Genomic DNA, 13,969 nt, shown 5'->3' with positions numbered 1-13,969 from the left:
TATAAAATAATAGCTTTACGTAAAAGGGGGTTTGGTCAGCTCTTAAATGTTTTTATAGTTACTGTAAGGGCTACATCACATGTGGGTTTGTTTTAGTTTGTTTGTCTTAGTGTGATTGTCATTCTTCGTTCATGGTATTTCCCACGTGCAATACACGACGCTGTTGTCCTGCAGCAGCAATCCCGTGCCTCCCCTAATTTCACCATGATATTTTTGTACGCAGGAAATGTGCTATTATTGGCAGCCATGCAACGGCTCCACCATCACCTGTCCATGTTTTGCTGACATCATGGTATGCCACACTTTTTGTAGTTGAGCGTTGGGCAGTGCCATCACTTAGTGACAACGATTGGGTGGGTGGGTCACCCTCCCGCATCTCCCTTGACCTCCAGCCTCTTCGCCATTCCGCTCCTGGGAGGAACACTGGGAACTTTGGAAGTGCAGTATACTGGTGTTCCATTGGTACAGCATTCACTAGGCAAATAACTGAGTAGTTATGGTGCAAAATGCGAATTTCGTTTTGATTGTTAATTTTTAAGTGAATATGGGATTTCCAAATATCTTAACTTTATACTATTTGGGGAAGAATGTGTAATTTGTTCTATAACCTATATTTCAATGAGGTGTACATAGAAGTTAAACTCTCCCAGGACTGTGCTCTAATCTTTAGTTGGAACCTCAGGGCAGTGAAGAAGAGTTAAAATTAATGACATTTCATGACACCCTTTCCACGCGTCAAAGCTTGCTCTCTCCTTAACATAATGTCTGGGTTGCTGGCTAATAAAATGGGCTGGCAATCCTGTATCTGGGGCCAGCCCCTAAACCTTCCACTTCTATTACTAATTCTAGGGTTAGTAACAATTAATGGCCAAGGAAAGTCCCCTTTTGTCCTAGAGCAGTTGGATGTGTGTGTGTTTTACAGCTAACCTGATGTCATAGCAAACAACCAGTTAGTTGAATCTAACTATTTATTTATTTATTTATTTATTTATTTATTTATTTATTTATTGCTTTTATATCCCACCTTTTTTCCTCCAAAGAAGTCAAGGTAGCATACATAAACCTCCTCCTCCTCTGCATTTCATCCTCACAATAACCCTGTGAGGTAGGTTGAGCTGAGAGTCCATGACTGGCCCAAAGTCACCCAGTGAGCTTCCTTGGGTGAATGGGGACTAGAACCCGCATCTCTCAGCTACCAGTCCACCACTCTAGCCAGTACACCACACTGACTCTTTCCCCCCTCCAGCGACACAGGGTTGACATTCTGGTTCTACCCTTTGCGCTTTGCCTCTGTCCTTGCAGAGAACATCCCTTTCTAACTTGGCGTGGTCAGAGCAGCAGATAAGGAAAGCTGCCAGCCTAGAAGAGTTACTTCGAATTACCCATTCTGAAGATTGGAAGCTGTGGAAATGCCGACTAAAACTCAAGAGTGTGGCTGCCTTGGATTCCAGATCTGCCTCACATCGCTCCACAAGATTTGCAGCTGCTTCCTACGATACTGAGATGCTCAAAAGTAGGTGTAGAGTTTATGACCTTAATCTTTCTGGCTCCTCTACAGCAGCTTTCCCCAACCTGGTGTCTTCCAGATTGTTTGGACTTCAACTCTCATAAGCCGCATCCAGCATACCCAATGGCCAGGAATGCTGGGGGTGGGAGTCCATAACATCTGGAGGGCACCAGTTTGGGGAAGGCTGCGTAAGAGCTTATACGGGACTGTTTCTCTTATGCAGGTGAAAGGGATGAGGGTAATGTCTGCGCATCATTTCTGTGATTGAAATACATGGATGCTTGCTGGGTTGGTGTCTTGTTTATTGGTTTGTTTAGAACATTATGTTTGTGTTCTGCTCTTGAGTGATTGAGCAGAGTCATGGAGCACACAACTTTTTTAAAACTATGTTAAAATGGAATCATTTAAAAGGTAAAAAATGGTGCAGATAGGATGGAAGCCACTACTTCTCTTGCATAGTAATGGCACAGGCACTATCCAATAGGTGCTTAAGCAGCATAGCCATTGTCCCTAAAGCACCCTACAATCACAAGTGTTGTGCTTTCTTGCCGCAATCATGACTGCATTGCTTTCTGGAACCAATGCACAGGGATTTCTTCCAGGGGATCCATACAATTTCACCTAAGCAACAAACTGCACTATTCCATTGCTGAGAAAATGTCACTTTCATCTGGAAAAGCCCCTAAGGACAAGCAAACTAATATTCAGGGGGAGAAGAATAGCATTTAAAGTTTGTGAACGGCTGTTGGGTTGGAGTTCTGAGTTCCAAATGCAGACAGGTGTAAACCCATTCTTGCAAGCTATTTTCATATATATGGAAATATCAGTCTGTCCCTCCCATGTCTCACGCCTGCAGTTTATAATATGAGCAGTGGCCTTTTGTACTGAGAAGGACCTGCACAAAGGAGAAAAACAGAACTAAGAGGAGAAAACATCTCCAGCAACTGCCACGGAGTTCTTAGGATTTTCAGCTCAAAGCTGGTTTTGCTCGCTTGACAAAATCCAAAAGATAGCTGCTTTAAATAGGCATTTTTCCACTCAACAAAAAAAGAAGAGATGTAAACAGGCAGCAATATCTAGGAATAGCCATCTGGGGAATGTGGCAACAGCAGCAGGCAAAAAGAAAGAAAAAAGGAAAAGGAACAGCAGCCCAGAAACAAACAGGCTGCAGAGCAAAGACATTTAAAATTCCTATTTTTATTAGGTGTGTCCTGATATAAAACACCTCTTTAGCTTGGATGTTGCTGGGTGGAAGCTGCCTAGAGCCCTGTTCTTATAAAGAGAGGGAGAAGGCAACAGAATAGTGTAGAACAATGAAAAAAAATGTATTTTGGTGTGATATGGCCAGCTGCATCTCTGTGGCTGGATACAGATTTGCCATTTTCTGAATCTCCCTCTGTAGCTGTCCCTTTAACAGCAGTTTGAACTGCAATAATTACCAGGTGATAATTCTGTGTCACAGACAGATTCATCTGCTGCTGATTTCAGCTTATTGCACCTTCATTAAATAGTCAAGAGAAGGCCAACTGGATCCCGTAACAGCCGTATTTTACATTTTCAAAAGAGGATGGTTGCCCAGAAACCCTCAGGCAGCTGTAGGTCCAACTTTAATTCTCACATGACCTACAAAGTCTAATTTAAAAATCTGCGGACTGTGCTGCCCTCACCTCTCACTCTGGTACTCTGAACATGCAGACAATTTTTCTTTAAACAAGTCTTTTATAGTGCTCTCATGAGTGGCCACTCACGGATGTTTGTGGGTCAACTACCTGCACATCTCCCGCTCCATTCCCTGGTTTTAGCTGTAAAGAATAAACCTCAGAAAACCTGACTCTTCTGAGATATATCAGTATTCATTGGGTTGTCATGTCAAGTACAGGTGAAGTTGTGCTATAAAATGCCCACTAGAGGATGCTGTCGCATTGAATTGTATGGGCCACATGGTTGCTGCTCTCTTCCTCGTGTAATTACAGCTCGTTGCAAAAGCGGAAGAGAAGCTGGAAGCAGAGCCACAGTCACGGAATATGGTTTCCCCCTATCTCAAGGAGCTCATCGTGACTTCACCATCACATCAGTGTTTTTTCCATTCCCAATACCCCTCCCACCTGCTTTTTGTATCATCTTGACTGATGACGAGATCTAGAGATTTTAAAAGCTTGCAATTTTGGAGGTGATGTTTTGGTTTCCCTAATAAAGACATTACATTCATTTGGATTTTTTCTTTTTTTTTCCTTTTCTTTTGAGCAGCACGGCTACTTTTACTTTTTGTGTCTCTCTATTTCTGACATTCAGAATTAAGTGCAGATTATTATGTAGGCCAAGGTGGGGCAAGGGGCACAATCCCAAAACAATTCAATGAGGACTGAATATGTGCAATGGCCACAGAATGCTAACTATTGGAGGGAGAAGAAAAGCAAGGGGGGATGGAATGGAGTATTGTGGCAATATGGCTGCCTAGAACCCTGAAAAGGAGCACTCCCCACTGCAACATTTTGTTGCTGGTCCCACTTGTCGTCGTCTTCTTCTTCTTCTTCTTCTTCTTCTTCTTCTTCTTCTTCTTCTTCTTCTTCTTCTTCTTCTTCTTCTTGTTCATATTAGAAATGGCAAAGGTCAGTCTTTCAAAACATATCTCACAGCTGTGGCTGATTAGCCTTAGCTGGGTTGCTGATGAACGGGCGAATCCAGTTGTGGCTCCTGCTGTTTTTTGAATGCCTCTGTATTCTCCAGTTATAGATGAGGAGTGGCAAAGGACTCAGTGTGTGCCAAGGGAGACCTGTGTAGAAGTGGCCAAAGAGCTGGGAACAGCCACCAACAAATTTTTCAAGCCTCCGTGCGTGAATGTGTACAGATGTGGAGGCTGCTGCAATGAAGAGAGCCTGAACTGCATGAACACGAGTATGTCTTACATTTCCAAGATGGTAGGTAGACCTTTTCTTCTCTTCTGCAGTTACAGCACCTTGGCAAGGAGAACGCTCATAGTCTGATCCTATGCACGTTGACTCAGACATAAATCCCACGTAATTCAATGGGCTTATGGCTTTCTCAGAAGTAAGTATATGTAGGACGCTGCCTTCTATTGAGTCAGCCCATTGGCCCATCTTGCTCAGTATTGTCCACACTGATTGGCAGCAGCTCTCTAGGGTTTCTTGCAGGAATCTTTCCCATCTTCCTTGGAGATGCCGGGGATTAAACCTGGGATGTTTGCATAAAAGCAGGTTTCTCTCACTGGGCTATGGCCGTTCCCCAAACTAGATTGCAGCCTAAACCTTCGAGAAGTCTGCCAAGCCTAAGGCTAGATTCAAATAGTGCGAGGCACAATGGTGCATCGTTTGTTTTTAAATTTGCAAAGTACTTTGCCATGTCTCTCTGGCTTGCCGCCACAACAGCCCTGTGTGACCGTTCGCTACTAGCTCCCGATTTACAGTTAGGGGATTTAGGCTGAGAGAGAAGGATTTGCTCAAAGCCATACCTAAGGGCTTCTTCACTGTTTACACAGCAAGTGTGCTTAATCGACATATACTAGCATTTGCAAGAGTGAAAATGGTAAAATATGAGGTGGAGGCACACATGCCTGCAACAACCATGGTCCCGTGCCAGAGACATATGCCTTTCATTGTTCTCACGCACATGTCCTTACAAGGGAATTTTAAGAGTACATTCATAACTGAAAATTCTTAAAATGAAAAGAAATTCTAGCTTTTGCTTCACTGAGAAGGAAAAGATGGGGAGGGGACTATTTAATAATGGAAATATTATTGTTGTTAACATTATTATTATTACTATTATTATTATTATTATTATTTCAATTTTCCAGCTCTTTGAGATTTCGGTACCTTTAACAAATGTGCCAGATCCAATTCAAGTCAAAATTGCAAACCACACAGGTTGTAGGTGTATCACAAATATTCAGCACCAATCGTATACAGTCATCCGAAGATCTGTCCAGTATCCAGAGGAGGATCGGTAAGGTGGACAGTCTCTCTTTCCATCCCTAGTCCCTTTTTTAAACAATCCCATAATTAACCACGATGTTTTTCTGTGATTGTCCATAAACTGCATGCTTGATTCAGAAATTAATAGTTCCTTAATGTATGGGGAACGTATGTATTTTTCAATGTTATAAAGAAAGGACTGCTGACTGCTTGGACAAACAATGTAAAAATAGGTTACTTAATATAGAGACAATTTCTCTTCTAACAGCAGTTTTTAATTACCATGGCATGTTTAATATTTACAAAGCTTTTTTCTTAAAATAAAAAAAAATGGACAGAGGCAGCTGTGACAAATTAAGAAACACCAGGCAATTGGAATGTAGTTCGAGGCCCCGGTTTGATGACTTAGCAAATGTAATTCCCTAACTTGTTCCTTTGATGGTAATGAGGCTTCTTGTCAAATATTTTTAAAGTTAGGCACGTTCCTAAGTCATGTCAGCATACAGACATTTCTCAACAAACTCTCTGAACACAGAGGGGTGTCTATATGGTCTACTGACCCTGTAGTGACTGCGCAGCAGCGCTGCCTTGTTTAAATGATACAGCCGCCACTACGCAGCCACATCAGGATTTCCCCCGCCCCAAAACTGCGCGATTCACGGCAACGTTTAGATTTGTTCAGATTACCCAGTGGGCATTGTGAAAAAGGTCCAATTGGCTACTGGAGAGAGAGGCTGAGTCTTTTGTTGTTGATGGGAATGCAGGGCGTGGGGTGTTTTTTCCAGCCAGATAGCCTGCGCTCCGTCCTGCCCATCTAGCTTTATCAATTTAGCCTCACAGCAGCGATGCTGAAGGCTCTTGAGCTGACACCTTTCCAAAGTGGTGTCATGTAGCCACCTCCGGAATGGCCCCATGTATCTGCTTAATGAAGCCTTCTGCAACATGTAGCCCTCCAGATATGTTGGACTACAATGCCATCACTCCCCAGTTAGATTCCCTGAGTTGGGAAAGGCTGGCTTAATGCAGCCCCCAAATAAGCTGGCTCTTGAGGGCTGTGTTTGTGCAAATATTTGCATTACTTTCTCAGTGTGTTCTTAAAAGATTTACTTTGCATTTTGGTTTCTTCTAGTTGCCCCCGTATAAATAAAGTGTGTGATGATGGATGGATATGGAACAGCAGTAAATGTGAATGTGTTGTAAACACAGACCATCATGGCAGAAAGGAAGGTACCTGCTACATTAAACAGCCTCTATCTTATAAAGTGTTGAAAATCTATTGGCCACCATTTGTTATGCTCCCTGCTGTTGCTCTTGCTTATCACAAATGCTAACAATGCAATCCTATGGATGTCTATTCGCTTGGTTGGCTGTTGAATACCAGTGTTGGCTGTTAATCCGTGATCCTTCAATGAGGTTGGGCCTGTTTCTGATCTGGCTCATAAGTGGTATTATAACATATTTGTTTATTTATTTATTTATTTATTACATTTCTATACCGCCCAATAGCCGAAGCTCTCTGGGCGGTTCACAAAAATTTAAATCATACTAAGACAATCAACAGGTTAAAAGCACAAATATTCTTGTTTGCTACTGAAGCTGGTGTTTTATACAGAAACATTTCATATTTTAAAATCTTATATATGTACTTTTTTTTAAAAAAAGTTAAAGCTATACAATTGTGTGTGTATATATATATATATATATATATATATATATATATATATATAGTTGTTTATTCGTTCAGTCGTTTCCGACTCTTCGTGACTTCATGGACCAGCCCACGCCAGAGCTTTCTGTCGGCCGTTGCCACCCCTAGCTTCCCCAAGGTCAAGTCTGTCACCTCCAGAATATCATCCATCCATCTTGCCCTTGGTCGGCCCCTCTTCCTTTTGCCTGCCACTTTCCCTAGCATCAGCCTCTTCTCCAGGGTATCCTGTCTTCTCATTATGTGGCCAAAGTACTTCAGTTTTGCCTTTAATACCATTCCCTCAAGTGAGCAGTCTGGCTTTATTTCCTGGAGTATGGACTGGTTTGATCTTTAAAAAAATCTATATTAAAAAAATCACTACTAGTGGTCATATGTTTTGTTTGAAGTGCCACTGAGATCCATTGTCTTGCATCATTCACAGAATTTGATGTGGGCCCCAGACCATGGCTCCCATTATTTTCCCACCAGTTTTTTTTTAATCTGTTTTCTTACCACAAAAAAACAACAACCAACCAACATTAAGAAGAGAAAAACAGCATAGCTGCTCAATGTCTTTTGATTGGTAGCACTAGGAACCCTCCGTCTAGAAGCATTCATGGAGGAGAAAGCTATCAATGGCTTCTAATCTTGATGGCTATATGATACCTATATGCTATGTATCAGAGGCACTAAGCCTAGATGGGCCCTTGGTCTGATCCAGAACGGATCTTCTTATGTTCATAAGCGCTCAAAGGTTGTGTGTCTCTGTGTTACACTTCTAGCTAATTCATTCTTACTACTACTTCAGGCAGAGAGTGCTTCCACATGGAGGTGTCCTAGCACTAGCAATCACAAGAGATTGTGAAGCAATTCCACCTTCTTTTTCTTAATGGATTTTCTGCAGTAAGAAAAAATATGGAAGAAGCAGTGGAGGACATGGGAGAGTTATGACTAAAAGCTCCATCCGATGAGCATTTTATTGCATGCTCATTACTGGGCACTCATGGAGTTTGCTCAGGTCGCTCATGTGACGTTGTCTGCCTCCCACGCACTTTCCGCCCCTTCTGGCCTTCCTTGCAGAACAAAAAAACCCTCATTAAGTCCAATGTTCTTTTAAACTCGGAATCGCTGCTCCCTCCTGCTGTGTGCAGGAGAAGCAGCACCATTAGAACAGCGGAAGTAACTGAGGAACGAAAACTCGGGCAGAGAAGTGAAGGTAGGGAGCGTGTTAACCCACGGTGTGTTGGAGCTTTAAAAGACCACACAACATCTGACTCTGGACTCTTTGTAAAATTCTGTGAATAAGGTAGAATAAGGTGGAATAAAAGTACCCTGAGAAGAGATGAAGACTGATATATTGTTTTGTTCTGGTGCAAACAAACTGGTTCCTTCATTCTATGACACTCACCTTAAGGCTAAATGTTTCTGATCTGCACAAATGTCGCAGTGTTTACTCTTTCTTTATATCAAGAATAGAAATTTGGAGCAGTTGAGAATGTCATAGAGCTAGAATAGATGGATGTCGGATGGCATGTTTCCTGCCTCTGCCATTCTTAACCCAGCAGCATAAGCATCGATCTGTCTATGGGGTCTATGGGGGCTTCCAGACTAGACTTTTATGGCGACATCCCCCAGCCTCATTCACAAAATTCTATGGTGGTTCCAAATATCATCATCTTCAACTTGTAACTGTCCCGTGTTTTCACACCATTTTTTCCATCTTTTATCTTACCACAGATAATCCATTAAGAAAGAAAAGATGAAATGTCTGCACAATACTTCTCACTAGCAGCACTAGGAACCTTCCACCTGGAAGCACACTAGTTGGTAGTTAGGCTATAATCCTATACACACTTACCTGGGAGTAAGTCTGATTGAACTCTATGAGAATTACGTCTGGGTAGACATGTATAGCATTGCATTAATATTATTATTATTATTTGTAGTAGTAGTAATTTCATTTCTATACTTCCCAATAGCCAAAGCTCTCTGGGCAATTTATAACCATTCATAAAATAATAAAATGCAACATAAAAACGTACATATACAAAATTTTAAATAATTTTCAATTTAGACTAATAAAAGCAGGTTCAATAACATACTTGACCTGTTTAGATGACTGGCATAAATGACACATCATGTGCCAATAAATGCCTGGGAGTGGAGATGTTGACACCAGGCATCATACCAACTCCACATGCCCAGCAGGGTGGTAATAATAACAACAACAACAACAACAACAACAACAACAACAACAACAGCAACAACCCTGATGGCATGTGGAGTTGGTATGACGCCTGGCACCAACATCCACCCATCAGCTTTTAAATGAGCTACATGGAAAGGACAGGTGTATTAAAAGTCAGGAGAATTTCAAGGACTCTTTCTTTGTGATTTGGCCTTTATTTTATTTATTTCTTACATTTCCATACCGCCCAACATCATTTAAATAACGTTAAATAAATCATTAAATAAAAAATAGTCAAAGCATGAAAACCTGCTGTTAAAAGAAGTGAAAGTCATGCCTAGCAATGCCTTAGCCATTCCCACCCTCCCCCGCAGTCTAAGCAATGCCAAATAATCATGGCTGCTGTTAATAAGCAGGATGGAAAGAGCAGTTCAGCTAGTATCAGCTGTCCAAAGGAGTGTTAGTCGTCGTTTTCTTGAACAACACAGCTGCTGTTATGACAAAACAAACATTTTTTTGAATTAGGGGATAACAGAGAGTTTGTGAAATATTGTAGGGCTCTTCTGTTCAAAGAAAAATCCAAATGGGCATTCCCTACCCTAGACTGGGTCTTTGGATTTTATCCAAAACACGTTGGAGTGTGTGGCTTGTATGCTCATCAGACTCTATACAACCTCTGGGTTTCTTTATGCTGGAATATTGATTACACAAGACTGTGGGGTCATCTACACCAAGCAGGATAGTCTACTATGAAAGCGGTATATAAAAGGCAGGAGTCACACCAAGCAGGATATAGTGTTATGAAAGCAGTATATGGTATGTGCCAATGGGCCCCAACAGTTGTCAGTGCACTTCAATACTGCTATAAAGCAGTAGTGTGGCTCCTGCCTCTTACATACTGCTTTCATACCTCTTTCATAGTGCTATATCCAGCTTGGTGTAGATGAGCCCCGTGCTAGCCATACATCACTGAGAATTCAACTTCCTGGAATCAAAGGCTTGTGAACAGATTGTACGTTTTATAGGTTAAATCTATGACTTGTTATAAAATCGCAGGACATTAACTTGGAATTACACCCTGCTTCTGTGACCTTCAGCAAAGTGATGAGCTGTCAACATTTTTAAAAAGGGCTTTCAGGGGCAGGGGGGACACTTATAAATCTCTCTTTCTCATATTCTCTCTCTCTCTCTCTCTCCCCTGCAAAACGCGTGTCTTCTCTGTGCCAGGGCTCCCTCCACTTGCTGAACTTGCGATGTGTGCACCAAATATGGACTTTGATGACGAAAACTGCGAGTGCATCTGTAAATGGAAGTGCACGGGCAATTTATTTCAGAACAAAGAGAACTGCAGCTGCTACTTGTGTACAGAGAGCCAGGAGAGCTGTTTTCAAAAACACAAGACATTTAATGCAGAAACATGCAGGTGAGCATTGCTTTGCATTTGAGTTCAAAACAGCCTGCTTGGTCCACTCTCGCATTAATTACACACACACACACACGCACACACACACAAACACACACTGCTGCCCCAAATTGGAATCTGAGTAGGAGTACTCTCTGTAGAATCTACACGATTAATCAACAGCATTTTTTAACAAAGCTGAACAAATACTTGCCTGAAAAAGAGTCTTACACTCAAAGTATTCCCCACACACACACAGTTTTCTATTTAATATTGATTTGGGTTCCCTCCCACTTCCTTATTTTGTTTTGTCTATTGTAATTGGTGTCATACAGGAATATATACTGGATGCAAAGCAAAAGAGCTTTTCTACACGAGGCTGTTAATGTTAATCAGCTGTTAATCCATTGCACCTTTTTTTGGTTTTGTTGCAGAATTGAGATCTGAACACTACATGAGGAACATTTCTTTTCCAATACATAAGATCCAAGTGGCACTGTGGTATAATGGAAAGACACAAGTGGAAATAGTGTTTTCTTTTGCTTTCTTTAAATAATACCACATTTCCCCTGCTCTTAAAAAAAAAATTCGCTGAAGGTGCTGTTTAAAAACAAAAGAAAACTGGAGGGTCACAATGTCATCTAAAGAACCTGTAAACAACAATGAGTAGGGAAGGACAAGCACACATTAAATGCTTCATGTAGAAAAGCTCTAAGTTAGTTGTACCCATTGAAGAAAACGTGAAAGTAATTACTAACTTTTCTCAGTGAATTCAATAGGAACTAAGTGCAATTAACTTAGTCTGAACCCAGCCCATAAAACATAAGTGGCACATTCCATTTAAGGTTTCTTTTAAGTTTAATAAAACAGATAAAATAGTCACAACAACAACACACGTCTTTAAAATGGCGGGGTGGTGGTGGTGTTTGGCATTTCAATACAACCATTAAAAGGTGAAATGCCTCCCAAAAGGGTTACATCTTAGCCAGGTGAAAGCCCAAAGAGAGGGGTGAAATGAATAGCCTCTATATGGCCACAGAGAAGGGCCTGTCCCAGACCCCAGCCAGACACCTCTCTGCCACTAAAACCCACATGGAAGAGAAGCTCCCCCGCAGATCTTAATGAATGGGCAGGTTCATATGGGAGGAGATGGCTATCCTGGGCCCAAGCCATGTCTGCAATACAACAGGTAGAGACATTTCTTAACTTTATGAAACTTGCTGAACTTGGGGTTGTTGCAGTTTGACTAGGGTGACCATATGAAAAGGAGGACAGGGCTCCTGTATCTTTAACAGTTGCATAGAAAAGGGAATTTCAGCTGGTGTCATTTGTATATATGAAGTACCTGGTGAAATTCCCTCTTCATCACAACAGTTAAAGCTGCAGGAGCTATACTAGAGTGACCAGATTTAACAGAGGGCAGGGCACCTGCAGCTTTAACTGTTGTGATGAAGAGGAAATTTCACCAGGTTCTCCATATATACAAATGACCCCTGCTGAAATTTCCTTTTCAATACAACTGTTAAAGATACAGGAGCCATGTTCTCATTTTCATATGGTCACACTAAGTTTGACCCTCAGTGTAAACACACATTTTGAACCATTCAGAAAACCAGGATGCACCTGCATCTCCATATGTGGGACAAAACGATCGTGAAAATCCGCTTTGCAAAATGGAATAATGAGTCATGGTTATGTCTCTCTCCAAATGGTAATGTCTTAATTCCTTCTCATTCATCCGGTGTTGTGGGGACGGTTTTATTGTATTTTATTCTGTATTTGTAAGGTTAGAATTATGATTCTAATAGTGCTCATGTGTTGCATTATTTTCATATGGGTTGTTGGCTGAAGGAAGGTGCCTTGCAGAGTCAGATCATGGATGCATCTACCCCAGTATTGTCAACACAGACTGGCAGCAGCTCTCCAGTTTTCAGGCAGGATTCTTTCCTAGCCCTACCAGATGCCGGGAATTGAACCTGCAACCTTCTGTATGCAAAGCAGGTGCTCTATCCCTGAGCTACGGCTCCTTCCAAAAAGAAAAAAAAGGGGGGGAAGGGATATAAATATAAATAAATCAAATATACTGGGCATATCATATTCTCTCATTTCCCCCCCCCTTGTCTTTCAACAGCTGTGAAGACAAATGCCCATTCCAAGCCAGAATGTGCCCAGCTGCTCGACCAGCGTGTTCAAGGCACTGTCGCTGTCTGAGAGGGGGAAGAAGTCCTTATGGGTCCCAAAGCAAAGATACCCCTTAATCGAGCTTTTATCTCCTGTATCAAGCACTACACTGCTTTGCAAAGTAGCTGTCTGTCACTGGCTATTAATCTATAATAATCATGGATATGGGTAAATTACTGGTAGAAAAATAAAATCCAATCTGCATTCATTAATAACATTGCCATCTTGCCTCAAATGTCTGCTACAACAAATTATTCTTTGTTCTGTAAAGGGAAAACCTCAATCCATCACTGCTGTAGCATGGAAAAGAAACTGGTATGGTTGAAATGGGAACAGTAGTCATCCTTCAACTTGGAAATGCAGAAACATGTCCTACACCCTCAACTCACAGTTCTTATAGAGCATATGTCTTTCGAGCAATCTTTTCAGATCTTCTAATGTTCGGTTCCCGAATATGTTCAGCACTGAATTATTTGATCTACTGTCCATCTTTGTTTTATTATTTGGATGTATTATAAAACTACTGTCTGATGTGTCATATTTGAAATGTATATAGGACAATAAAAGCACCAATTATTAATTAATATTTACTGCCATTCGTAATGTAAACCGCTCCGGCTATTGGGCGGTATAGAAATGTAATAAATAAAATAAATAAATAAATAAATAAATAAAATAAATGTTTGGACAGAAAGAATGAATTACCAGCCAGGGATTTTCACAAGCTTCTGCCATTCTATGTCTATGAATGAATCTTGTTACCTGGCACAGCTGGTGTTTCTTTGCTCTTTTTAAGGAAAGAAGCATGTTTCAATATTCTTGGGGTAAGACAAAGTGTACAAGCCTTGTGTTTGGAAGGCTCCGGCATTCAAGAATTTCTGCATCTTCTGTGGGCTGCTTCACAGTTGCATGTCCATCACTTCATTAATATCCATGGTATTTTCATTTACTTATAGACTGTTCACACAACAGATCTGTGTGCAATCAACACATAGGGGAAGTATCAGAGGCAGTAAGCCTGTATACACCAGCTGCAGGGGAACATGGGTAGGAGGGTACTGTTGCACCACGT

The 13,969-nt window shown here is 41.3% G+C and overlaps 1 protein-coding gene across 2 annotated transcripts in view; it reads left to right on the top strand.

Annotated features, from left to right (window-relative positions):
* The window catches only part of VEGFD (vascular endothelial growth factor D), a 104,313-nt gene extending 90,836 nt beyond the window's left edge, over positions 1–13,477 (top strand). For both annotated transcript variants that reach the window (XM_063126408.1, XM_063126406.1), the window contains 6 exons: positions 1,303–1,513; positions 4,235–4,425; positions 5,322–5,470; positions 6,569–6,666; positions 10,542–10,737; positions 12,848–13,477. In XM_063126408.1, the coding sequence (XP_062982478.1) occupies positions 1,303–1,513; positions 4,235–4,425; positions 5,322–5,470; positions 6,569–6,666; positions 10,542–10,737; positions 12,848–12,974 (972 nt within the window). In that variant the 3' untranslated portion in view covers positions 12,975–13,477. The remainder of the gene's footprint in view (positions 1–1,302; positions 1,514–4,234; positions 4,426–5,321; positions 5,471–6,568; positions 6,667–10,541; positions 10,738–12,847) is intronic.
* Positions 13,478–13,969: the final 492 nt, after the last annotated feature.

Source organism: Elgaria multicarinata, chromosome 5, assembly GCF_023053635.1.
Source record: "Elgaria multicarinata webbii isolate HBS135686 ecotype San Diego chromosome 5, rElgMul1.1.pri, whole genome shotgun sequence".
NCBI classification, from domain to species: Eukaryota; Metazoa; Chordata; class Lepidosauria; order Squamata; family Anguidae; genus Elgaria; species Elgaria multicarinata.
The sequence above is the reverse complement of the archived record's forward strand: the minus strand, read 5'-3'. Positions and strand labels throughout refer to the sequence as shown.